Here is a 26,909-nt window from a genome sequence, read left to right on the forward strand (position 1 = left end):
GGGACATTTGCACCTATCCCATAGGCAACTCCTGTAAACAGATTTCCACACTCAATATGAATTGCGATCCTATGGTTTACCCACTGTTATTTCCTTATGGAGACATTGGCTGGCACAAAGATTTACATGTTCCCGATGAAAGAACCGCCAAGCGAATAAGATTTACTCAATGCCAATTTTACACATACAGATTAGCAATGAGGAATACATTTAGTATTTTGCACTGCAGTGGCAAACTATTCCAACAGTTAAAACAGAGGACGCGTGTCTCAACTATCTCAGATTACATCAACAAGATCTGCTCATGGAACAATACAAATGACTATCAGACAGCACTGCACGCAAACGCTGAAAACAACAACGTACATGTAGGCAAAATGATCATATTACTGTCCACGTTTCCAGGAAGTCCAAGATATATGCAACAAAACTATCAGGATGCCATGGCCATAGTACGTAAATTCGGAAAGCCAGATTTATTTATCACTTTCACATGTAATCCTGCTTGGCCGGAAATTCTACATGCACTGTCGGATACCCAAAGACCAGAGCACAGACCTGAAATTGTAGTACGAGTAGATCTTTCGACTCATTATCTGTCGTCTCCACCGAAACACCTATTCACAACTGCGTCTTTCAAGAAGTATTTATTTCTTCTTGATTTCTGAATTCCTTTCTCACCGTTTTCCGTTCCTATTCTTCGGCTAGTGGTTTTTTATTTTATTTGGTACAAAACACAACCCTAAAACAATCTCTTACATCTCACCTTCTCACCACAAAGTTTCACTGTCCTCTTAAAAGTGTTTACTAGCACACACACTTATCTTGTTCCACCGGAAAAATCCCAGCCCACCTGTTAAAATTCAGTGGGGTAAAGGGTGTTCTATACGATTTGAAATTGTAAAAAATTAAATTCTCACTTAGAGGATATGTTCAAAACTTTTTTACAATATGGCAAGGCCTAATTAATAAAATTTTACATTAAGCCTAAAGCAAAAGAGCTCACCTTTCATGATTTGCTGGAGTTCCATCTGCAGTGTCTGAATGGCACGGGCTGGGAAGTCCCCAGCTGTGCGTTTGATCCGATGGATTGAAAGGCGCCCATCAGTCACAGCTGCTACATCATCATCCTCAAGGAAGATCACCCGGTTTGTGTGTTCAATCACTGCACTATTAAAAGATACAATAAGCCTTTCTGAACCTAATGTGTCAAACAATCTATATTTTTTAAATTATTTTTTTCTCCTGTCCACTATGACCTACCAAGACTAGAACAACCAGATTTAATAACAGTACTCTCTTGCTAGCTGTAAGATGTATGAAGTTAACAAATTGACTTTAGATTTTTCAGAAGTAGTTGTATAGTTATAGTTTATATATATATTATACATTTAAAATGTCTTCAGTTAAATTAGGCCATCTTTGAACTGCTGGGGAATGACTACAAGTTTTTTATATTTTGTTTTATTTATGTCCATATTGTTCTTCATCTTCATTTTACCCTCAGTAAGAAAGTGTTCCCTGTGTTGTTTTATGTAATGCCAGACAAAGTGAAAGAAAAAAAAATAGCACTTATTGTGCAGTTTTACACTGATAAGAGTAGTCACCACTTCCAGTATTTCCAGCTTTTCTAACAACTTGAATGAAGAAAAAAAGAAAATTAGGCAATACATGTTATTTTGCTACAGCACTGACAGCAATTGTAGAGAAATGGGGCATGCCTGTTTATGTAGAATGATGGTAGTCTGTGGAAATGAAGTGAAACTAGCAAAGTTTGGCAAAGCTTGAACATGCATTTGTCGAGTGCTTGCCAGGCACTGTAGCTTGTAAGTATAGGCAATTTCATGCAACTGATCCAGCAAGGAAGTTATTTAATAAAGATCACCCCTTCCTCTTATTTGTAACCTTGTGCAATGTTTAAGTGGGGAATACAATTCCCATCAGCCTGTGCACTGATCCTGATCATTTCAACAGCATTCACAAAGCTTAAATAAGAGCATTGATAAAAGTGCCATGTCATCAAATGCAGCAACTGTTAAATTTTATTTTTTCCGCTCAACAATTTCAGGATAACAAGTTCATTGTCTTGCTGGATTATAGCATTTATCTTAGAGCAGTGTTTCTCAACCTGTGTGAATTTGGGACAGTTTTACCTTTTAAAGTTCCTTGTCAACCAACTGACAGCATCTAAAGAGCCTGGGGGTGGTGCGTTTCCCCTTTCTGTGAATAGAGCACTATTAAATGAGCGGGTGGAAAGGAGACCCATTGAAACAAGCGCAGTTAGAAATGAGGGAAAAATACCGTACAGTGTCATTGATTGCTTTGGCATTCTGGGGGTGTCTCACATGTAACAATAAATCTGTGATAAACTGATTACACTACATTTTTTAGCAGTGCATAGCCTTGTGTGTTGCTGCTTAAAATAAGTTAATAGTCCCAATTATCACTCTATCCAGAGTGGTGGCTCTGAGACTAGGGATCTGCACGAATCCTGTACATGGCAGACGTGACTACTCCGTTGGGCCTTTGAGCAAAGCCCTTAACCTGCAACTGCTTCATCCTGGGTATGATGTTATTCTGCATCCAGCCCTGCAAGCAGGTCCTCCAATTTATAGGTTACATACAACTTGGAGGTTGGTGGGAGGATTGGCACTCAGCCACCATAAAATCACTCACACTGTTCCAGTGTGGTGCTGAGGTGTCACTCACTGCACTAGTGTCCCAATCCAGGTGGTTCTTCATGTGGCAGATATGGCAACGCGCTATAACTGCATGTTCCCTTTATATTTCTTATGCATGTTAAGTATTTGTGATTTCAGTCATCATTTCAAAGATCGGGAAAATATGAAAATACACATTTTTTGCAACACAGTGTTTAATGAATCATTAAGCTTGATTTTAGTGCTGAACTGAAAAATCAGGAAAGAAACTAAAATTAAGGTTCTTAGCTGTTCACTTTTGAAAGTAAAATGAAGTGCTCTGTTAAAAGGGCAGATAGAAACTATGACAAATAAAACAAATAGAGGCTATAGCTACAATATTCAGAAATATTACTTGCCATTTAGATTACAGAAATAAGACCACCCAAATAAACAATTTACAATAATAAGATTCCTTAAATGTACTCTTTAGTTTGTATATAGTATGCTTTTGGCTGTAAGAGATATTTCTGTTATTTGTTAGTATTCAAAAGAAGTGGGCAGCATATTAGATCTGAAAAGTATGCAGTTACATTTCTCTCTATTATAAAAAAAATCCTGGAAAGCAAAAGAAAGGCTACGATACGTGATCATCTCAGAAGACATTTAAAAGACCCGCGAGACCAAAGACACTTTCCACGGTGCGTCTTGCGGGGACCGTAAACATGAGACATTTTTTGTGCAAAGAGGTAGACCCAGGACCGTCTCGTGATGACGTAGAACATGAGATTCTTGCAAGACACGCCCTATTTACAATCTATCAAATAAGACAACAGGGCAGCAAAAAATTTAGTCTTGTGAAGGATTTGAGCACATACAGATCCAGGGTCTCAGCACATATAAAGCGTATAAGGACAATACGTTATAAATGAAACGTCGACGAATAAGCGAAGAAGAAAGCAGCACGGAGAAAAGAGACTCAAAAGCGTTGGAAAGAAAAAAGAAAAAATAATCTAGGTGCAAATTCAGAAAATAAGGCAAGTAATTTTCAGCCCGTAACAAGTGAAATTGAAACAAAGAACATCCAATCGGGCTCAGAATTAAAAGACAGAGTAAAAGACAAAGTAGAGCTTCATAAAGACGTTCACAAATGTTGGCGCTATACACATGCTGAGCAGATTATGAAAGCAGTGCAATTTGAAGGGCTCCAAAAAAAAAAAAACGTATGCGCGATTCAAATGGCGGAGTGGTGGCTCTGAGGCTAAGGATCTGCGCTGGTATCCCTTAGGTTGCCGGTTCGAATCCCCGTCACTGCCAAAAAGGCCACTGCTCTGCTGGGCCCTTGAGCAAGGCCCTTAACCTGTAATTGCTCCAGGGGCGCTGTACAATGGCTGACCCTGTGCTCTGACCCCAAGGGGTATGCGAAAACTACCAAATTCCTAATACAAGAAATTGTATAAGGCGAAATAAAGAACAAAAAAAAAAAAAAAGTGGAGAAAGTTAAAGAATATGAAAGTAGGAAAATGAGAAAGTATAAAAAAAGAAAGTAAAGATTGTGCAAACAAATGGAAATTAATACTCGAAAAAGGGAAAATAATCACCACGGACTAGGTGTCATTGGAAAAAGAAAAAAAAAAAAAAAAAAGGATAAAGCGAGGTCAGAAATAAAAGACAGAGTAGAAAACAAAGTAAAACATCATAAAGAGGTTTACAAAACAAAAGGGCCAAACACATGCAGAGCAGGTTAGAGATAATTCAGGATAGGTTTCTCTGTTTGGAATTTCAGCACAGACAAACCGATCTACATTATCATCAGTTAATAATTTTTCTTGCAAAGTAACCAATAAATGCATGTGAGGTAAAACACATTTTTGAAATTCTCTGACTTAAACTTCAAAGCCTTACAATATTTACATACTTCTGACATATCACCTGTGTCCATATATTTGATCTTTACTTGCCTTTTAGTTATTTCTCTGAGTAATAATTTCTCCTTTTTTGCGCTAATGCGATGTTTACTTTTTTTTTTTTTTTTTGACACTTTCTTTTTTTTCTGCTTTCATATTCTGTATCTTGCTCTGCATCTGTTTCGCGCCTACGTTTTTTTTGGGGTCTTTTGAATTCCAATTTTCATTATCTCTAACCTGACAAAGTCATTAAACACATGTCTCACTGACTTCATTTAAAAGATTCAGACATATTTGGACTGGAAAGATTCCAAATATTGTTTTTACATAAGTCCTGAAATAAAAGTAAAACTAATGAAATAGCACCAAATCAAAGAAAAAAAAAGTGTGTCCGGAACACCAAACACGGGGGTTGGCGAGTGAAGCCCCCTAGTGTTTTTAAACATTCAAACTTTGCATATTTAGTAAAACAAAAAAAATATATAAAAAGACTTTGTCAGCCTGATTACAGAAAAATGAAAACCTATCATCTTTTTATTTGCTAGGCATCACTTGTTTAATTCAATATTTCCCTTAACTAGTCTCCAGATTTGTAAGAAAATAAAAATCACATTTTACAACATTTTGAGTAAGTTATGTGGTTCCAGATATATTAAAATCTAATGCACTGTCTTAGCTTTAAGAATTACCTTGCATCAGAAGCAAAGTAGTACTCCACAGCCTTTTCATCAACTGGGAACAAACAAGTGGTGCTATCTACACGAGGCAGATTGCAGCAGCCTTTTTTGTCTTTTCCTGCTGAAGGACACAAGGCGGTAAATTCAGAAACTTGCTAAATTACACAAGTAATAGTGAAGAAAACATTTAGCATACCACAAAAACTAGACTGAAGAGAGGACACTCTGTATACATTTTCAATAATTATAATACCCATATTGATAACGTATTTACACAACATTAAAATTAAATGCATCAGTACTAAAGGAAAAGTTATTCTAATTAAAATGCCAAACAGATATTAAAATAAACATAAAATCTTTACGTTGGTTCTTACCTGAACGGTATAGTACAGGAATATGGTCTGTGGATAGCTTGTGGTCACTTCTGACACCAATAAGAAGAGGACCTCCTCTCCTATATTAAAATAAACTCCTAATAGAATTATGTCATACCCCACTTTCAAGCCATTTAAAAAAAAATAAAAAGGATTATTAAGGAAGACTAAACCATCTAAAGAGGTTCAGCAGCAATTTATGATGAAACCATACAAAAGTACTGAAGATGAACTGCACATAATGTACCTTGTACCCACAGCTTCCCCAGGGAAATGGATGCTCTTAAACACCAAAGCAAAAGCTCCTTCCTGCAAAAATAAACAAAAATAGCTGTTACTAAGCAAATAAAGACCAAAATGTCATTTCTCACAAATCATTATGCAAAGAAACAAGAACAACAACATAAACAGGGGAAATGTGCACATAGAATAACACTGAAAAGCATTCGTTAAAAATAAATAGTTTTTCTCTAAAACCAAGAAAAGAACCAGAATTAACATTCCCATCTTCCCACAAATTTAAAGTGGTATATGGATGATCATACCAGCTGTTGGATAACTCTTTCCACAAGTGTAGCAAAGCTAATGTCATCAGATTCTCGGTTATCATACATGTATTTGACCAGTTTGGCGATTGTCTCTGTATCTGTTTCTGACTCGAACTCATAACCTTTACTTTCCTGAAAAATGAGTAAACAAAAAGGCAAACAAGGTATATTAATTGCATCTCATTCAAAAGCCACAATTTCAATACTGTTATTATAAATGGGCTTGGTTACTTTCCTTTTTACAGTCAAACCACCATCACCAAAAAATTCAATGAGTGGCACACATCTCTCATGCACTAAAAGTGAGAAGCCAGGAGTCCCCTCTCCACTATGTTAATTTCCCAAAGTATTTGATATTTTCTTAAAATAGCTGAGCCAATCGTTTTATAAATGTAACGCAGAAGTGTTCACACAAAGTTCTGTAATTATACTGTGGCTGAATGTCTTTCACATTACATTTTTGCAGGCTGTACTAAAGGGAGAAAACACTTGTTGGGAATCTGTTCACAACCATTTCTATCCAAGAATTGTTTACATGTCTTTACTTATATCTGTTTTGATAAGAACGAACAGTCATATGAGCAAAGGTCAAACAATAAAACAAAAAATGGATACAGGTAATTTCTTGTGCCTAAATGTGATTTTAAGTACTTGATCAGCTTTGAAGAAGGTGCAAAGCAGGCTGGGGAGTTCATAAAATTGCTGAGAAGGTCACAGACTGCAAAACGGCACCAGAACTTTTAACTAACCAAATAGTCAGTTACAGCATTGCCTGGAATTACCTTGCATTCAACTGTATAAGTCAGCTACAGCCAAAAAACATGTAGCAATGACACTTTAGTGCTAATAACAAAATGGTATTTACAAGGTTATCACATTTGCTTACAAACTGGAAATTATTCAGTATTAGACAGTTCAGAAATGCTCAACAGTACAAAAGAACACCAATGAGGAGTAAATCAAGATCCTAAGCAATGATAGCTTGAAAGAGGTAGAAGGTGATATCGGCAGAAGTTATATTTTATGTGAGTGCCCCCATCTCTGGTCCAGATGAAATGACATTTTCCAAACAAACCAATTTCACATGGTCATTCTATAAATCATGGCTAAGCAGGTACAATATTAATGTTTTATATGATTACATTTTTCTTTTCAAAATTTCAGTCAGTTCTGCTAAATTACTTTCTGGCACTTTCTTATGTGACATCTATTGATACAAAGCAGTGTAAAACAGTTTTGAAAAGCAATAGTGCACAGGGCTTTAGAAAACACCAGAGTAGGCTGTTTTCCCTACTTGAGTCTGCAGGGCTATGACCATCACTTTAGGAAGAGTATCCACGAAATCACCAGTGATGTCTCCATTTGTCTACACAGTGGTATCAGAAGGATTATAAATTCTATAAATTCATAACTTCCACCCTTCCATTTTATTCACCAACAAAAGCCCATTTTACATGAAAACAAATGTTCCCTGTTAAAACTGTTTATTGAGAAACCATTTTATCATATATCACTTAATTCAGATCAAAAGGCTGAGCATACTGCAGCCTGTTATAGGTTACTAATATTCCTTCATAGGAATTTTTTTTTCTTCCACGGAACCACAATCAAGCTTATTTTAATTAAATACTTTATAAAAGAGGTGGAGGGGAGAACAGCAGGAGGCAGGCTGAAACAGAAGTATATGTTAGTGAAGGTATGCGACATCAAAAATAAACTTCAACAATGATGTTTAAAGCTCCGTGGAAAATATTAATGGAAGAAAACAAATACCATGGCCTTTAAGCTGGCTGTTGTAAAAGCGCATTGGTAGATCACACTGCCTGACTACTCTGATTTTCATTTATTAGCCAAACCATTCAATGGGATATTCACCTTAGGGCTCATTTATACTTCACGCTCAGAACACGTACGTGCCCGCATCATGGCTGCCACCCGTTCTCAGCGTTCATTTGATGCGTCCTCTGAGCAGGTCTTCAGAAATTAACGCGACGAGTGTGCGAGTTGCAGAACCAGCAAAAAGTCGGGGGGTGCAGTGTACTAAAAGTTGAAATGTGATGTCTCTGTTTACTATCTACATGTGACAGAACGCCGCTTTGCGGATCATACGAGATCGGTGTGCACGCTTCGATGTTTGATAAATTGTTCGATGTAGTGAAGCAAATGCCGACATACAGATGTATTCATGGTGCTTTTATATTCAAGCATCGCATATTCCCGATCAGAATGACACGATACATTTTAAAAGTCTCACATACTGTCTTCTGTGCCGTCTTTTTTTCTAGGGCTTCGTCTGGTCCTGACAACAGCGGATCGCCAGCAATAGATCACCACACTGAGCAAATTAAATGTATGATATTCCAACTTTCTGCACATTCAGAATCCTTAGATTTATACTTGATATCACTTTCATGATGAAAAGCATTAAAGTATGTATAGATAGATAGATAGATAGATAGATAGATAGATAGATAGATAATGAAAGGCACTATATACTAGATAGATAGATAGATAGATAGATAGATAGATAGATAGATAGATAGATAGATAGATAGATAGATAGATTAGATACTTTATTAATCCCAAGGGGAAATTCACATACTCCAGCAGCAGCATACTGATTACATTTTACAGATAAATCGGTAATTTCGTTTAAATAATAAATACTGTTATTTATACTGTTAAAATAATTACACACATGGGGGTGACACAGTGGCGGAGCGTTAGTGCTGCTGTTTTGCAGGGAGTCACGTCGCTGATATTCCCTGCCTGGAGTTTACATGTTTTCCTGCTGGATTTCCTCAGTGTGCTCCAGTTTCCTTCCAAAGATATGCAGATTTGGGGATTTGGTGCCGCTAAAATGACGCTAGTGTATGTGTGTGCTTGTATTCACCTTGTGATGAGCGGAGGCCTCGTCCAGGGATTGTTTCTCACTCGTGCCCAAAGCTTGCTGGAATGGACACATCCCTGGATTTAATCAATAAACATCCTTTTCAGAGATATTGCGGTATGGTGTCATCGGAATTTAATGGGTGTTTTAGGCAATTCACAACACAGAGAAGCCGAACATGTTCTCACCGTGATAATATCTTGCACTGCCACCTGGCGGATTCCTCCAGATTTACATAAAGTACGCGCGCAAGTTTAAACACTACAACGCTTGCGTAGCAGGAGCGTCCGCTGCAGCATGCGTCGCATCACATGAAGTATAAACCCGGTCTTAGACTAACTGCTAAAATTACTTTTTGTCTTAATGAAAGATGCTGATGTATCAAGTAAAACAGATCCTATCAGTTTCATGGACACTAATATTAAAAATTTCAGCTTATGGGAAGAAAAGGTTGATGATAATTAAAAATACAAGCAGGCAATATTTGCTAATACTTAAACAGTATTTTATATACTCACCAGAAATTTTCTAAGGTCTTTGTAGTTCGTAATAATGCCATTGTGAATAACAATAAATTCTGTGGAGAAGAAAGAGAAACTAGAATTCAGTCACAGGAAAATAAATCAATAGCTTCATGTACAACCAATCTAAGCCTGAATATTACAGTGCAATCCATCTGTTACTTCTCAGATATTACCATTGTTTTTGTCAGAACGTTGTGGATGACTATTAACGGGATTTGGCTCGCCATGCGTTGCCCAGCGAGTATGAGCTATTCCTAGGTGAATGTCAAACTCCACATCCAGGTCTAAGTCTTGTTGTTCTGCAACAGAAACAAAGTGCATGAATTAGTAAGAGAAACATCTTTCACAAAAGAAGGCTCACACATACAATTACCATGGAAGATGAAAAAGTAAAAGCCAAAGGATGTTTATCAGTTCTTACTGTGGATCTCTTCATCCAGAGCTTTAACTTTCCCCCGCTGTTTAATCAGTTGGATGGACTTTCCATTTTCATCCCAGCTTTTGCTGTTTCCACTGTCAATTCCTACACCTATATAAAGGGGATAGGATTTGCTATTACAAAATGACAAATTCTATAATAATTCTTATAAATCCAAATAAGTGTTTGATTACCTAATGCAGTACATGTTTATGAGTACCGGCAATGGTGGAACAGGCTATGAACACAATCACTTCAACTTTCCATCCCCACAACTACCCTGAAACATTTAAAGCCACATTAATTTTTTTCTGCATAAAAGCAGAGGAAGGCTTAACCGATTGTGAAAATAGGTAAATGAGATGATGAGAGTATCACCACAAAAATGAAACAGAACTTTGATAGCTATTAAAAAGCAGCCCTGTGGGAATAGAAAACATTATGGGATTGGTTCAAAACGCCACTAGATTTTCAGCAGCCATAAGGCTTATCCATTAAGCTATTAAAATGGCATATTCTCATGATGAATATGCATGAAGCTGACTAACACAAAATCAGCAACTGAAAATTAGTCATTTGATGACACTGGCATACATTAATATAAAATTGAAAATGCCCATCCCTAATCAATCCCCCTATTTTTATATTTTTTAAAGATAATAAAAATGCTAATTATTAAATGAACTAAAAATCCCATTAATCTATTCAAATGAGGATTGAAATTAATTTTGTGGTAATAATCATGTTAAAACATGTTAAACAACCGAGGAGTTTACACATCTTGGGGTGTTGTTCATGAGTAGTATTGATCAGCAAAATTCTCCAAAGCATCTTTCTCAACGAGTATGCTGTATTCTCTGTTAACCCCATTTGTTGAATATTTTCCTAGAAATTAGCCATGTGGCCAGCTTAGGTGAGGCAAGTGCCCCATGATGCTTGATGAGTCCAGTGTGACATTACTGAGCTACAGAAGCCAAGCGCAGAACTTTCATACGTGCGTACTGTAAGATAACTGCCACTCTGCTTCAGACAGACGCGATGTTGTAAGTTGCTCAGTACTCCATCCTTCCAACACAGCATTTGTTTTTATAATAAAACTTGCAGTATTTAATATGGGTATATCTCAATAATTATAGGGGAGAGGTCAAATGTGTTGTACAGCAGAAGATACAATATTATTTATGTTTAAATAAACCTTATTTTTCAAAACTGTCGTTATTACAGAGTGGGACTAGCCAAATTTGTGTGCTATAACATTCACTGCTTTGTCACTTTCATGTTGTTTGATAACTTTTAAGTTTGTGTAGCGACTCAAACTCTGACAGGCATGAGTCTCTGCAGGGGGAGCCATGTAGTGTGAAAACTTGTGAGGACAGCGACCTTGAAGGAAAAAGAGAATGAGTGGTGGATATTGTAATACTGATTTCTGTAAGCTGGTAGCTCAGCTCCACATGGCTAATTTGAATATGTAATTAACCATGTGCTGCCTTAAAGGAGCCTTCCCAGTCCACCATTTATTACTATGAGTGTTTCTTTCTTCTTGATGGAAGAATAAAGTGCAAAGCATCTGCCCAAATACAGTATATGTGAAACAAAAAAGAGGCACCTGCTGCACGGGAGCCACAACTTCAAATAAATGAATGAGCCAGTTTCCATGCAGCCACTTTGTGGACGTTATTTGTATTTTGTTTGCTCCTCTGCATTGAAAGGTGTTAGTGGAGGTGGTTCGACCAAGGCCGGGTTTATACTTCACACGACGATACGCATACTGCAGTGGACGCTCCTGCTATGCAAGTGTTTAACTGTTTATACTTGCGTGCGTACTTTACATAAATCTGGAGGAATCCAGCAGGTGCCAGTGCGTGATATTATCACTGTGAGAACAGGTTCGGCTTCTCTGTGTTGTGAATTGCCTGGAATACCCATTAAATTCCGATGACACCTTACCGCAATATCTCTGAAAAGAATGTTTAATGATTAAACCCATCAATCCAGGGATGTGTCCATTCCAGCAAGCATTGGGCACAAGGCAGAAGCAATCTCTGGACGAGGCCTCAGCTCATCGCAAGGTGAATACAAGCACACACATACACTTGAGTCATTTTAGCTGCACCGAATCCCCAAATCTGCATATCTTTGGAAGGAAACCGGAGCACAGTGTGGAAGCCCAGCAGGAAAACATGTAAACTCCAAGCAGAGAATACCTGCGATGTGACGCCCTGCAAGACAGCAGTGCTACTGCTCCGCCACTGTGTCACCCCCACGTGTGTAATTATTAACAGTAGTGCTGGGCAGTATACCGGTTCATACCAAAAACCGTTTTTTATTTTTGTTATGATATGGATTTTTCTTATACCACAACACCAGTTTAAAGAGCCCAAACAACGTTCGGAACGTGGTGCAGTGGGAAACTGTTTAAGGGGAGGCGCCTATTTCACCGCTGCACCGTTAAACATGCACGCAACAGAGTACATGCGCTAGTGGAGGTATTGAACGGTGAAAATGGACAGAGAACATTCTGAAACTGAAGCTGTAGCAGACGATAAAGTTGAGCATGATGACACAGAAGAACTTTTGCCGAAAAAAGGAGCCGTGTCTGTTGTCTGGAGATACTTTAGTTTAAAAAGGTTGGATGTGGACCATTATGTTCAAATGTGTGAATACTGTTTCTATACTACTGGATAATAAAACAAGTACAACTTGGCTTTCAGTATTTTTTTTCCAATACTGTGTAATGTACCTGGGTACTGTGTAATAGTGTAACGACATGTTGAATTTATTCTCAACATTTCCACTTTAATCTCGATGCTTATGTCGAGATTAAAGTCGACATGTTGACTTTATTCTCGTAATTTGTCATTAAAGTAGAAAATCGTAAACTAAACTTCATCTTAAAATGAATATTTACTAGATTTTCTCAAACCCCATCATAAGTAATGTAGCACATTAAATGCTTTGTGTTAAGTGTTCCCCGAGCCAAGTTAATCGCTACTTGCTTCTTAAACTGACTTCCTCTTGCACTAGGCAGCGGCCACCACACATACAGTAATACATTAATTTCATGATATTCCTGCTCCCTGAACATTTAGAATGCGAAGATAAATACTTGATATCATTTTCATGATGAAATGCATTAAAGCATGTATTAATCATGTGGGGGCACGGTGGCGTGGAGGGTGCACTGCTGTGTTACAGCAATGGGGTCCCGGGTGTTCCCTGCTTTGAATTTGCATGTTTCTGCTGGGTTTACTCGGCGTGCTTCAGTTTTTGTCAAAGTCATGTAGGATGTGGGGTTTTGTTATCCTATATTGACCCTGCTAGTGTATGTATTGCTCGTATTCACCCTGCGATGTACTGGTGCCCTGTTCAGGATTTGCTCCTGCCTCGCACACAATGCTTGCTGGGATGGGTGCAACCCTGAATGGATAGTATAATTCCGGGGTACTCAATAGGCGGACTCCGGTCCGCATCCGGACCCAAATACGGTTAAATCTGGACCGACGCCAAAACAAACATGCAAATTTAATCATAATCCAAATGAGTTCTCAATGAAGTGCGCAATTGTGATTCCGCGCGATATATCTTTGAGGTTTCTACTCGGTTTGGTTGCTTCATCTATGTCCAATCACAGCAGTTGTAACAGTATCGTTCCCACTACTCCCCACCTCCCCCCCAATACTCGCTCGCTCGCTCGCTCATTCACGGCAGCCAGATTTATGTACCGGTCACGTGCTCTGGGTCAGGCCGGTGAACAGGCAGTCTCATCACTCGCAGGCAGTGCAAATTTCGATAACTGAATTTTTTTTTGCTGACTGAAAGTGAAGATGGCTGGCCCAAGACAGTACATTGATAAGAAAAGAAAAGTTGATTTTGAAAACCGCGAATTTAAGAGTGAGTGGACAGAAAAATATGCGTTCGTGCTCCCCGTGGGAAGCAGAAAACCAATGTGTTTAATCTGCAACGAGACGGTAGCAATAATCAAAAGTGGTAATGTGAAACGCCATTATGAAACCAAGCATGCACATTTCGAACAAAATTACCCTCAGAACTCAGAGGTAAGGACCATAAAAATAAACCAGCTGAAATCATCATATGAAGCTACAAGCAGTGTAATAGTTAGATCAGCCACACAACAGGAGCGGGCAACAGAAGCCTCACTTAGAGTAGCATGGGTCCTGGGAAAAAACAAGAAACCCTTCTCTGATGCTGAAGTAGTCAAAGAGTGTATGAGTGAAGTGGTGACTGCTCTGTTTGAAGGGACTCAAAAGGATGAAATAATCCAGAAAATAAACCAAATACCCTTTTCTGATTCCACTGCTGCAAGACGAGCTGAAATACTCGCTGATGATTTACTTGAACAACTTAGTTCTGCTATAAAAAAAGCCAAATTCATTTCATTGGCTGTGGATGAATCCACAGATATCACGGACAATGCACAACTCATGGTCTTTGTCAGATTTTTTGATGAAGAAAAGGGAGAATTTCATGAAGATGTTTTGGGTCTCACAAACCTCCATGGACACACAAGGGGGGATGATATCTATGAAGCAGTGACACAGATGCTTAGAGACAGAGCGATAGACCTGAAGCATGTTGTTTCCATTGCTACTGATGGTGCACCATGTATGATTGGGAAAGAGAGGGGATTAGTGTCACGCTTGAGAACTCACCACCCTGACCTCATGGCATACCACTGCATAATTCACCAGATGGTTTTGTGTGCCAGCCTTGGAGAAAGGTACTCAGAAGTCATGACAACAGTCATGAAACTAGTCAATTATCTGAGAGCATCCTCTGCTTTGCAACATCGTTTATTACGCTCATTTCTAATAGAGGTGAATGCAACATTTGATGATTTGCTCCTTCACAACAATGTCCGGTGGCTTAGTAAAGGCAAGGTACTGGAGAGTTTTTGGGCACTGCGGAAAGAGCTGGAGACATTTCTGTTGGATCAGAAGAGTGCAAAAGCCAAACCGTTTGTGGATTTCATGAAGAATGACGAGAAAATGGAAATTGTTGCTTTTCTAACGGACATTACTTCCCATCTTAATGACCTTAATATGAAGCTCCAAGGCAAAAACAGCACAGTGTGTGACCTCATGTTAGCTGTCCGTGCTTTCCAGAGGAAGCTGGAGGTGTTCAAATGTGACTTACAGCAGGACCTGCTTCACTTCCCAAGACTTTTGGATCAGACTGCAGGAAAACATCACCATCACAATTATGCTGAATTCCTGGACAAGCTGATTAAAAATTTCCAAACTCGCTTTGAAGATTTCCCTTTGGGAAAACAAGTCTTGCTGTGCATCGAAAATCCATTTCTTGTCAAAAATATTGCAGAATTCTCAAATGAAGCCACAAAAGTCTTCCAATGGGCCAGTGCTGCTTCTCTGCAAACAGAGTTAATTGAGCTACAAGAAAACCTAGCACTGCAGGAATCTCACTGTGACCTTGTCACCTTCTGGACAAAGATGGTTACTGCGGCAGGTGTTCCTCTCCTGCAGAAGATGGCCCTTCAAATTCTTACAATGTTTCCCTCAACGTACTGCTGTGAATCTGCCTTTTCCACTATGAACATGGTGAAAAACACATACCGCAACACCCTCACCAATGAACATTTACATCAGTGCCTCCGCCTTGCCCTCACACCTTTTATGCCCAAGTTCAAACAACTGGTGGCACAAAGAAGGTGTCACCTTTCACACTAAAAGGCCTACCATGTCATTTTTTTGTGTATAGTTCTAAAGTTTGGGGATTGCCTTTTTTTGGAGTTCTCTATTTGGAATTTGACCGTCACTTTTCCGGACCTCAGACTGAATGGAAATTTAGTAAGTGGACCTTTCAAATTTATATTTGAGTAGCCCTGGTATAATTAAACATGTATAACGAAGATTTTTTTTAAAAGTTCTGAACACTCCGCGGTCTAAGTTTAGTTTTAGTTTTAATTTCACGAAAGACGTTTATCGTGTGGTGATTGGTTATGTGGAGAAAGAAAAAGGAAGGATAGGAACTGGGGGTTTGGTACATCAGAGAGAGAGAGACAGAGACAGCACGCATGCAATAAAGAAAGCCTGATCAGAAGAACATCCATTGAATTCTGTGCTTGTCTCTCCGACCACCAGATCACAAACCCAATATTTACACAATATGATTACATCTTGCCTGAAGAAGGGGCCTGAGTTGCCTCGAAAGCTTGCATATTGTAATCTTTCTAGTTAGCCAATAAAAGGTGTCATTTTGCTTGGCTTTTCTCTACATTCATAATGGCTAACACGGTACAACACCCTAGTACCACAATATTTAAGTTAGACCTGTGCGATACCCATTCATACATCAAGTTTTTTGGAGCCTCGTCACACCTGCCATAAAGTTGTCTACACTGAACGTACACCAGGGGACCCCTTACTGCGTGGCGGCAGCACTACCGTGCATGTTTAATACCTGCTTTAATGCATTTCATCATGAAAATGTATCTTAGCATTCTACATTTCAGAAAGCAGGAATATCATGAAGTGAATGTTTTCTGTGCGGCGGTCGTTGCCTGTACCTCCTCTTAGTGCAAGAGGAAGTCAGTTTAAGAAGCGCGTAGCAATTAACAACTGGATCGGGGAACACAACACAAAGCATTTAATGTGCTACATTAACTTATGACGGAGTTTGAGAAAATCTAGTAAATTAAATATTGATTTTAGGATGAAGTTTAGTTTACGACATTCTACTTTAATGAGAAAATAAACTTTGAGAATAAAGTGGAAACGTCGACTTTAATATCGACATAAATGGTGAGAATAAAGTAGAAATGTCGACTTTAATCTCGACATAAGCGTCAAGATTAAAGTGGAAATGTCGAGAATAAAGTCAGCATGTCGACTTTATTCTCGACATATAGTTTATTTTCTTCACTGTGTCAGTATTTTTTTTTTCTTCACCATGGCCCTAATACACTTCCGTAGGGTTATGCCACAAATAGCATTATAAATGCAAGTTGCAGTTTTATTATTTATGTATATAGCTTAGCTTGAAGCAAGGTCCATATTAATGCAGTTTGCCTTAATGATGGTTCAGTTGGTAAAGATATCATCACCAAGTTGCACTTGTTTATTTTATTTTATATTAATTTGGTGAGTACTGTGTAATGCACCTGGGCTTGAAGTCTTGGAAGTAATAGTATTATTATTGGAAGTTGCACTATTATTTATTTTGTTATTATATATTAGTTTAAATATTATGCAGTTTAATGATGGTAAAGTTGTTTAACAAGTCACTTTAACATGTCAGTGGACAGAGATTGTTAACGTTAACAAAGTGTAGTTGGTTTACAAAAAATATTTACTATTTATTCCTTTTCTAAGACATGTTCAGTGCAATACAACTTTTGACAAGCACCTCTGGATATTTTACTAAGTCTAAATGGCTCTTTGGATGGTTGAAAATATGTTGTCAAAATTTTAAGTTAAGTTGTTTGCAAACTTTGTTCAATAAAAAGGCTCTATATTTTGACTGCATCTGTCATGCAATGTGATTCCTTCTCTTGATTAGTGCCACCCCCTTGAAAACTATCACTTTATGGGGCCATGCAAACCTGTATTAATACGTGCGTGCACATTAAAATGTTTTTTTGTACAATGTACAATTCTCATGACAGTGGAATAGGTTATTCTTAGCCAGTAATTGCAGTGGAAAATGTGGTTAACATCCACTCATGCATGGGGAAAAAAATACTATGAAACCGGTATAATTTTGAAAAATACCGTCCAGCACTAATTAACAGTATTCATTATTTAAACTAAATTAACAATTTATCTGTAAAATGTTACATACATACTTTAATGCAATTAATCATGAAAGTGATATCAAGTATAAATCTAAAGATTCTAAATTTGCAGAGAGTTAGAATATCATACATTTAATGTGTTCTGTGTGGTGATCTATTGTTGCTTGCCGCTGCTGTCAGGGCCAAGAAGCTTGTAGCGATTAAAAACTGGGATGAGGTTTACGACGGTCTGCTTTAATGATAAACTATGAGGTTAAAAGTGGACATTTTGAGATTAAAGCCAAAATTTCCACTTTAAATCACAAAATACACATTTTCACCATGTCCTTAATATTTTTTCTCCATCCATCCATCCATCCATTCTCTTCCGCTTATCCGTGGTCGGGTCGCGGGGGCAGCAGCTTGAGCAGAGATGCCCAGACTTCCCTCTCCCCGGCCACTTCTTCTAGCTCTTCCGGGAGAATCCCGAGGCGTTCCCAGGCCAGCTGGGAGACATAGTCCCTCCAGCGTGTCCTGAGTATTCCCCGGGGCCTCCTCCCGGTTGGACGTGCCCGGAACACCTCACCAGGGAGGCGTCCAGGAGGCATCCTGATCAGATACCCGAGCCACCTCATCGGACTCCTCTCGATGTGGAGGAGCAGCGGCTCTACTCTGAGCCCCTCCCGGATGACTGAGTTTCTCACCCTATCTTTAAGGGAGAGCCCAGACACCCTGCGGAGGAAACTCACTTCATCCGCTTGTATTCGCGATCTCGTTCTTTCGGTCACTACCCATAGCTCATGACCATAGGTGAGGGTAGGAACATAGATTGACCGGTAAATTGAGAGCTTTGCCTTATGGCTCAGCTTCTTTTTCACCACGACAGACCGATGCAGAGCCCGCATCACTGCGGACGCCGCACCGATCCGCCTGTCAATCTCACGCTCCATTCTTCCCTCACTTGTGAACAAGACCCCGAGATACTTGAACTCCTCCACTTGAGGCAGGATCTCGCTTCCAACCCTGAGAAGGCACTCCACCCTTCTCTGGCTGAGGACCATGGTCTCGGATTTGGAGGTGTTGATTCCCATCCCAGCCGCTTCACACTCAGCTGCGAACCGATCCAGAGAGAGCTGAAGATCACGGCCTGATGAAGCAAACAGGACAACATCATCTGCAAAAAGCAGTGACCCAATCCTGAGTCCACCAAACCGGACCCCCTCAACACCCTGGCTGCGCCTAGAAATTCTGTCCATAAAAGTTACGAACAGAATCGGTGACAAAGGGCAGCCCTGGCGGAGTCCAACTCTCACTGGAAACGGGTTCGACTTACTGCCGGCAATGCGGACCAAGCTCTGACACCGGTTGTACTCCCGGAGCACCCCCCACAGGATTCCCCGAAGAACACGGTCGAACGCCTTTTCCAAGTCCACAAAACACATGTAGACTGGTTGGGCGAACTCCCATGCACCCTCCAGGACTCTGCTAAGGGTGTAGAGCTGGTCCACTGTTCCGCGACCAGGACGAAAACCACACTGTTCCTCCTGGATCCGAGGTTCAACTATCCGACGGACCCTCCTCTCCAGAACCCCAGAATAGACTTTTCCAGGGAGGCTGAGGAGTGTGATCCCTCTGTAGTTGGAACACACCCTCCGGTCCCCCTTTTTAAAGAAGGGGACCACCATCCCGGTCTGCCAATCCAGAGGCACTGTCCCTGATGTCCATGCGATGTTGTAGAGACGTGTCAACCAAGACAATCCTACAACATCCAGAGCCTTGAGGAACTCCGGGCGTATCTCATCCACCCCCGGGGCCCTGCCACCAAGGAGTTTTTTGACCACCTCGGTGACCTCAGTCCCAGAGATGGGGGAGCCCACCTCCGAGTCCCCAGGCTCTGCTTCCTCATTGGAAGGCATGTTATTGGGATTGAGGAGGTCTTCGAAGTACTCCCCCCACCGACCCACAACGTCTCGAGTCGAGGTCAGCAACTCACCATCCCCACCATATACAGTGTTGACACTGCACTGCTTCCCCCTCCTGAGACGGCGGATCAGAATCTCCTCGAAGCCGTCCAAAAGTCGTTCTCCATGGCCTCCCCAAACTCCTCCCATGCTCGAGTTTTTGCCTCAGCAACCACCGAAGCTGCATTCCACTTGGCCTGCCGGTACCTACTAGCTGCCTCCAGAGTCCCACAGGACAAAAGGGACCGGTAGGACTCACAACACGTTTGGGCGTACCAGGCCTGACCGGCATCCTCCCCCACCATTGAAGCCAACTCACCACCAGGTGGTGATCAGTTGACAGCTCCGTCCCTCTCTTCACCCGAGTGTCCAAGACATGTGGCCGCAAGTCCGACGACACGACCACAAAGTCGATCATCGAACTCAGGCCTAGGGTGTCCTGGTGCCAAGTGCACATATGAACACCCCTATGCTTGAACACAGTGTTTCTTATGGACAATCCGTGACGAGCACAGAAGTCCAATAACAAAACACCACTCGGATTCAGATCGGGGGGGCCATTCCTCCCAATCATGCCCTTCCAGGTCTCACTGCCATTGACCACGTGAGCATTGAAGTCTCCCAGCAGTACAAAGGAGTCCCCAGAAGGTATGCCCTCTAGCATCCCCTCCAGGGACTCCAAAAAGGGTGGGTACTCCGAACTGCTGTTCGGTGCATACGCACAAACAACAGTTAGGACCCGTCCCCCCACCCGAAGGCGGAGGGAGGCTACCCTCTCGTCTACCGGGGTAAACCCCAATGTACAGGCTCCAAGTCGGGGGGTAATAAGTATGCCCACACCCGCTCGGCTCCTCTCACCGGGGGCAACTCCAGAATGGTAGAGAGTCCAGCTCCTCTCAAGGAGATTGGTTCCACAGTCCAAGCTGTGTGTCGAGGTGAGCCCGACTATATCTAGCCGGAACCTCTCAACCTCACGCACAAGCTCAGGCTCCTTCCCCTTCAGAGAGGTGACATTCCACGTCCCAAGAGCCAGCTTCTGTAGCCAAGGATCGGACCGCCAAGGTCCCCGCCTTCAGCCACCACCCAACTCACATTGCACCCGACCTCCTTGGCCCCTCCCATAGGTGGTAAGCCCATGGGAAGGGGGACCCACGTTGCCTCTTCGGGCTGTGCCCGGCCGAGCCCCAAGGGTGCAAGCCCGGCCACCAGGCGCTCGCCATCGAGCCCCACCTCCAGAATATTTTTTCTCTGTGGCTCAAATACAGCGCTGTATATTATATGTTGCTGTTGTGAAGTTCCAAAAAAGACGGCACAAAAGATGGTATGTGAGACTTTTAAAATGTATTGTGTCATTACGATCGGGAATATGCAACGCTTGAATATAAAAGCACCACAAATGCATCTGTATGTCGGCATTTTGCTTCACCACATCCAACCATTCATGAAACATCGAAGCGCGCACATCGAACCTACTAGGATCCGCATAGCGGCTTTCTGTCACATGTAGATAGTAAACAGTGACTCCGATGTCACGTTCCGACTTTTAACACACTGTGCCCCCCCCCCCCCTTGCTGGTTTCGCGTTAATTCCTGAGGACCTGCTCAGAGGACGCGTCAAATGAACGCTGGGAATGCGGGGCAGCCATGATGCGTTCTGAGCGTAAAGTATAAACAAGCCCTAAGGAGGTGATTTGGGCATGTCCAAACTGGTGAAGACCTTGGAGCAGACCCAGGAAATGCTGAGGAGAGTATATCTCTCAGCTGGCCTATAGAATACCTAAGGATCCCAAAGAGGAGTTTTTTGGGTGTTAAGGGATGATAAAAGATGCACACTGATATTATTCTGCTTTATAAATTACTAGCAAAATACCCGCGCTTCGCAGCGGAGAAGTAGTGTGTTAAAGAGGTTATGAAAAAGTAAAGGAAACATTTTAAAAATAACGTAACATGATTGTCAATGTAATTGTGTTGTCATTGTTATGAGTGTTGCTGTCATATATATATACATATACACATATACACACACATATACAGATATATTATATATACATATACACATATATTTTTATATATATATATATATATATATATATATATACACATACATACATACATACATACATACATACATATACACACATACATACATACATACATACATACATATACACACATAGATGCACTTACAATAACATAGAAATCAATATAAACAACATTAACATCATTATCATATGAGAATATGAAGTAATATATAAGAAGCACATTTCATATAAATATAAATAATTAAACAGTAAAATCTTCTTGTATAATTTGCTACCGTGGCTTTTCGTTGCTCTGTCCAGGATTTTAAATCACCTGTAGCTTGCAAACTGTTTCACCTATTGACTTGAAATCTGGTACACATATAATACGTCACGTCTGCTATCCGCTTTATGGGTGATGATTGTATTACTCTTTTTATGTTTATTTTATTTTAGAATCAACTCCTATCTGCGCACACCAGGGCGGCCGTGGGCAGATGCGTATGGTGTATTCACTCCATGTTATCGTGCATTGCGCTGTCACTGGTATTTTGATAAAAGAATTTGAACAATATATAAGAAGCGTATAAATTATTAAACAGTAAAACATTAACATTTAAGAAGTAAAGTTAAATTGAGTACTACTGCAGTGCCTTCGGGTATACCTCATTTTTTGTTTGCCCATTACATGCTTAAATGTATACATTTTTTGGTGTACCTACCCGAGAACACGCGACATATAACCGAGCGTGGGAGAAGCATGGATTTTAAACACGCGTTGAGTTCATCTGCTGGTCTCCCTCGTGGAATAACTGGTAATGTTTGACTAAAATGTACAGTGAGTAAAACGACATTACCTCCTTTTTTTTTTGTACGATCTCTGAGATCTTGCTTTTTTCGGTTCAAGGCTTCATAAGCTCTTTTATGTGCCATGGTGTACTTAATAAGTACTAATTATCCCAAACCATCATCTTTGAATGTTGCAAGACTTTCGCCTTGTATGTAGATCGGGGTAATTACATTCATTGCATTCCTAGTCTGAATCACAATCTGATTGTATGGGTGGTTACCTGGCACTGTAGGGTTGCCACCCGTCCTTTAAAATACGGAATCGTGCCGCGTTTGAGAATGAAATTGCGCGTCCCGTTTTGAATCAATACTGGATGGGATTTATCCCGTATTTTTTTTATCATTTTTTTTTTTAAAGCAGCGTGTCATGCAAATCATCCCACACGCATTTTATGAAGATGCCTCCTTTCCTACTTTTGATTGGGTAATACTTGATGTCATCGTTAGTTTGATTGGTCTTTTTAACTGTCCAGTGAGGAGGGCGTGTCTTTTAAGTAGAGTCTGCAAAGTGTTGGCACTGAGATGTGGCGTCAGCGCCATAGTTGAAGCCCCTAACGTTGCGGTCAGCAAGTCGGCTAACATCCGCCATGTGCCGTCTTTCAGTTGCGAGAAGCAGATCATAGAATGGTTGAAACTGTTGCCCCTAACGTTGCGCTACGGCGTGTGGTTCGTTTATACCTCGTGTCTTCTCATTAAACTTTTATCTCGCGAATATGTTATTGCAATCCGCAGCGGGAGCGTTTCTATAAACTTAATTTAAACTTACGTTTTACACCGTGCTTTGTTTCCCTTATGAACATGCTTGTATGCTTCACTCGCTCCGTTCTCAATTGTTTAATTAATTTTTTGCTCTTCGCTGTTTCCGGCTCTTCCTCCATTTCCCCCTACTTCGTTCTTTTATCTCGCGAATATGTTATTGCAATCCTTAACGGGAGCGTTTCAATAAACTGATTGAAAATAGTTTTGCATTTACCTTTTTAGTAAAAGGCGAGCTTTTAAGCTTGAGAAATCACCCCGTAAATGCACACGTTTAATTGCACATGTGTTAATATGTATGGTTACACAGTATTAAAAGACAGTGAACAACGTCAGTTACCTTTGTTCCCGCGTTTGATAAAAGGTGAGCTTTTAAGCCTGAGAAATCACCCCGTAAATGCACACATTTAATTGCACATGTGTTAATATGTATGCTTACACAGTATTAAAAGACAGTCAAAAATTAACGTCATTTACCTTCGTTCCCGCGTGTGACTCGTGCTGTAAATCTCTTCCTTGTTTTTAGTTCACGTGATTACGTAGGAGGCGTGATGACGCGATACGTGACTCCGCCTCCTCCATTACAGTGTATGGACAAAAAATATGTTCCAGTTATGACCATTACGCTTTGAATTTCGAAATGAAACCTGCCTAACTTTTGTAAGTAAGCTGTAAGGAATGAGCCTGCCAAATTTCAGCCTTCCACCTACACGGGAAGTTGGAGAATTAGTGATGAGTCAGTCAGTCAGTCAGTCAGTCAGTGAGTGAGTCAGTCAGTGAGGGGTTTGCCTTTTATTATTATAGATAAAGATTATAAATTATAACAGTTATATTTAAAACCTAATGATCCATGGGTTGCCTGGGAAAGGTGCAGATTACATTAAAAAAATAATTATCTGTGATTATTATGGATACAAAATAATTAGTCTTAAAAAGTCATTATCACAGCAACCTGTCACATAATAGGTTAAAAAAAAATCACCCAATTTACACACATATTTAATATAGTATTTTATTTTTATTCCTAGTATTAGCGCCAAATATAAATGAATATTTTATCATTTGATGATTTGTAATGGAAAAAAAATTGCATTTCAAGTGAAGTAATTTTAATGATATTTCCAATGTACAGTATGTATAAACCAGGCATACAACTTTTATGCAACTTGAGCAGAGGCCACATGTATTAAACACTGATATTAGGGCAGCAGGTGAGTACTCTAAATCAGCGGTTCTCAAACTGTGGTCGACGACCGTAGGGGGTCCGCAGAAAGGGTGAAAATTGCTTACAATTAATAACTTCTTCGCTAAACGCCATTTTATCCAATCGGATAATGCGAATAATAATCAACTCGCCCCTCACTACTGTTTATATTCTATATATAGTATATATATATGTCTATTACGAACTATTCTATGATGACATCATTATAGACGCAGCCTGTAATCGTGCACAGTTTATGATTAATTATTAAGTTATACAGTGGTAATTCTTGCTTGTTAAATTGTTTTTCGCACGCCCAACTAACGTATGGATAAATATTTGAAGCGTAAGCGGATATCTGAAGAAGAGCACGGGGGTAATGGAAATAGTGGCGATGAACTGAGACATGATGCCGAAAGAGAGTCAGCACCGCGTAAGGCAAAATTACGTAAATATGATTCTGAATATTTACAATTTGGATTTATACCGTACAAAGACAACAGTGATCAGCCACAATGTGTCATTTGTTTAAACGTGTATTCGAACGAAAGTTTGAAACCTGCTAAACTGAAGCGCCATCTTGTAACAAAGCATAATGAACTAAAAGACAAACCCGTTGATTTCTTCAAACGTCGAGCAGAAGTGTATGCAAATCAGCAGAAAATTATTAGCACTGCGACAACAGTGAATGAAAAAGCTCTTAAGGCTTCGTATATTATGGCAATGCAAATAGCTAAGAGCAAAAAAGCACACACGGTTGCGGAGAGTTTGATTATGCCAGCGGCTTTAGAAATATGCGAGATAATGTTAGGAAAAGAAAGCAGCCGAAAATTACTGTCTATACCAGTATCAAACGATACCATCAGAAGGCGAATTTGCGACATGTCCAATGACATCCAATTACAATTGGTTGAGCGCCTACAAAACAGTACATTTTGCCATACAGTTGGACGAAAGTACCGATATTGCAGGCCAAGCGCAGTTACTGGTCTACGTTAGATATTGCTTTGACAATGATGTGGTCAAGGACTTTCTGTTCTGCAAACCTGTGCCACTTAGAACGACAGGTGAAGATATATTTGCAATGCTAAATGATTTCTTCATTGCTAACATGCTTGAGTGGTCCAGCTGTATTGGTATTTGTATGGACGGAGCTGCAGCAATGACAGGTCATAAAAGTGGGGTTGTTTCACACGTACGAACTGTTTCTCCGAATATTATTTCCATACATTGCATGATTCATCACAAAGCTCTTGCTAGTAAGAATTTAAACGAATCCTTCGGTGAAGTGCTAAATACATGCATTAAACTAGTTAATTGGATAAAGTGCAGACCGTTGAATGGACGACTGTTTGCTGCACTGTGCAAAGAAAGCGGCTCAGATCATCGACATCTGCTGCTACACACAGAGGTTCGCTGGTTGTCACGCAGAAAGATACTTCAACGCGTCTTCGAGCTTCGCAGTGAACTGGCATCATTTTTGACGGATAAAAACACGAGTACAAAATAAAAGCTGTGATATGTTTGAACTGTTTACTGAATTTCTGAATGAAAACAATATGGCCATTGATAACTTGGCAACAGATATCTTTGACCATTTGTCGGCGATGGAAGAATACTTTGACAGGTACTTTCCAACAGATAACATTGCAGATTATGACTGGATCAGAAATCCATTCAGTTGTCAGCTTACCGACTTGACCGGGAAGGAAGAAGAACAGTTGGCTGAATTGTCTAGTGACAGAAGTCTCAAACTTAAATTTCAAGAACAAACATAAAACGCGTTTTGGTGCAACATTAGGAACGAATATACGCTTTTAGCTGAGAGAGCATTGACTGTGCTGGTCCCATTTGCAACTACCTACCAGTGCGAAGTATCGTTCTCAGCATTAGCTGTGATAAAATCTAAGTTTAGATCACGTCTCCAGGTGGAAGATGACATTCGAGTGTGTCTATCAAAAATCTCACCAAGGATAGACCTTCTCTGCCGACAAAAGCAAGCCCACACATCTCATTAGTTTCTATGAGTATTAGAGTCTAATTAGCAAAATACCCGCGCTTCGCAGCGGAGAAGTAGTGTGTTAAAGAGGTTATCTATACTAATAAAAGGCAAAGCCCTCACTGACTCACTGACTGACTGACTGACTGACTGACTGATTGATTCACTCATCACTAATTCTCCAACTTCCCGTGTAGGTAGAAGGCTGAAATTTGGCAGGCTCATTCCTTACAGCTTACTTACAAAAGTTAGGCAGGTTTCATTTCGAAATTCTACGTGTAATGGTCATAACTGGAACCTATTTTTTGTCCATATAGTCTAATGGAGGAGGCGGAGTCACGTATCACGTCATCACGTATTACGCCTCCTACGTGATCACTTGAAGTGAA

General features: G+C 40.2%; 1 protein-coding gene across 2 annotated transcripts in view; it reads right to left on the reverse strand.

Moving 5' to 3' along the window:
- The window catches only part of gfpt1 (glutamine--fructose-6-phosphate transaminase 1), a 113,831-nt gene that overhangs the window by 44,570 nt on the left and 42,352 nt on the right, over positions 1–26,909 (reverse strand). The window contains exons 3-10 of one of the 2 annotated variants that reach the window (XM_051924102.1): positions 9,984–10,091; positions 9,736–9,861; positions 9,557–9,615; positions 6,146–6,280; positions 5,848–5,909; positions 5,601–5,680; positions 5,236–5,341; positions 1,007–1,170 (exon numbers count right to left, since the gene is read on the reverse strand). In XM_051924102.1, the coding sequence (XP_051780062.1) occupies positions 1,007–1,170; positions 5,236–5,341; positions 5,601–5,680; positions 5,848–5,909; positions 6,146–6,280; positions 9,557–9,615; positions 9,736–9,861; positions 9,984–10,091 (840 nt within the window). Of the gene's footprint in view, positions 1–1,006; positions 1,171–5,235; positions 5,345–5,600; positions 5,681–5,847; positions 5,910–6,145; positions 6,281–9,556; positions 9,616–9,735; positions 9,862–9,983; positions 10,092–26,909 lie in introns of both variants that reach the window. The other variant, XM_051924099.1, reaches the window with a different exon arrangement.

Source organism: Erpetoichthys calabaricus, chromosome 1 (genome assembly GCF_900747795.2).
Source record: "Erpetoichthys calabaricus chromosome 1, fErpCal1.3, whole genome shotgun sequence".
NCBI classification, from domain to species: Eukaryota; Metazoa; Chordata; class Cladistia; order Polypteriformes; family Polypteridae; genus Erpetoichthys; species Erpetoichthys calabaricus.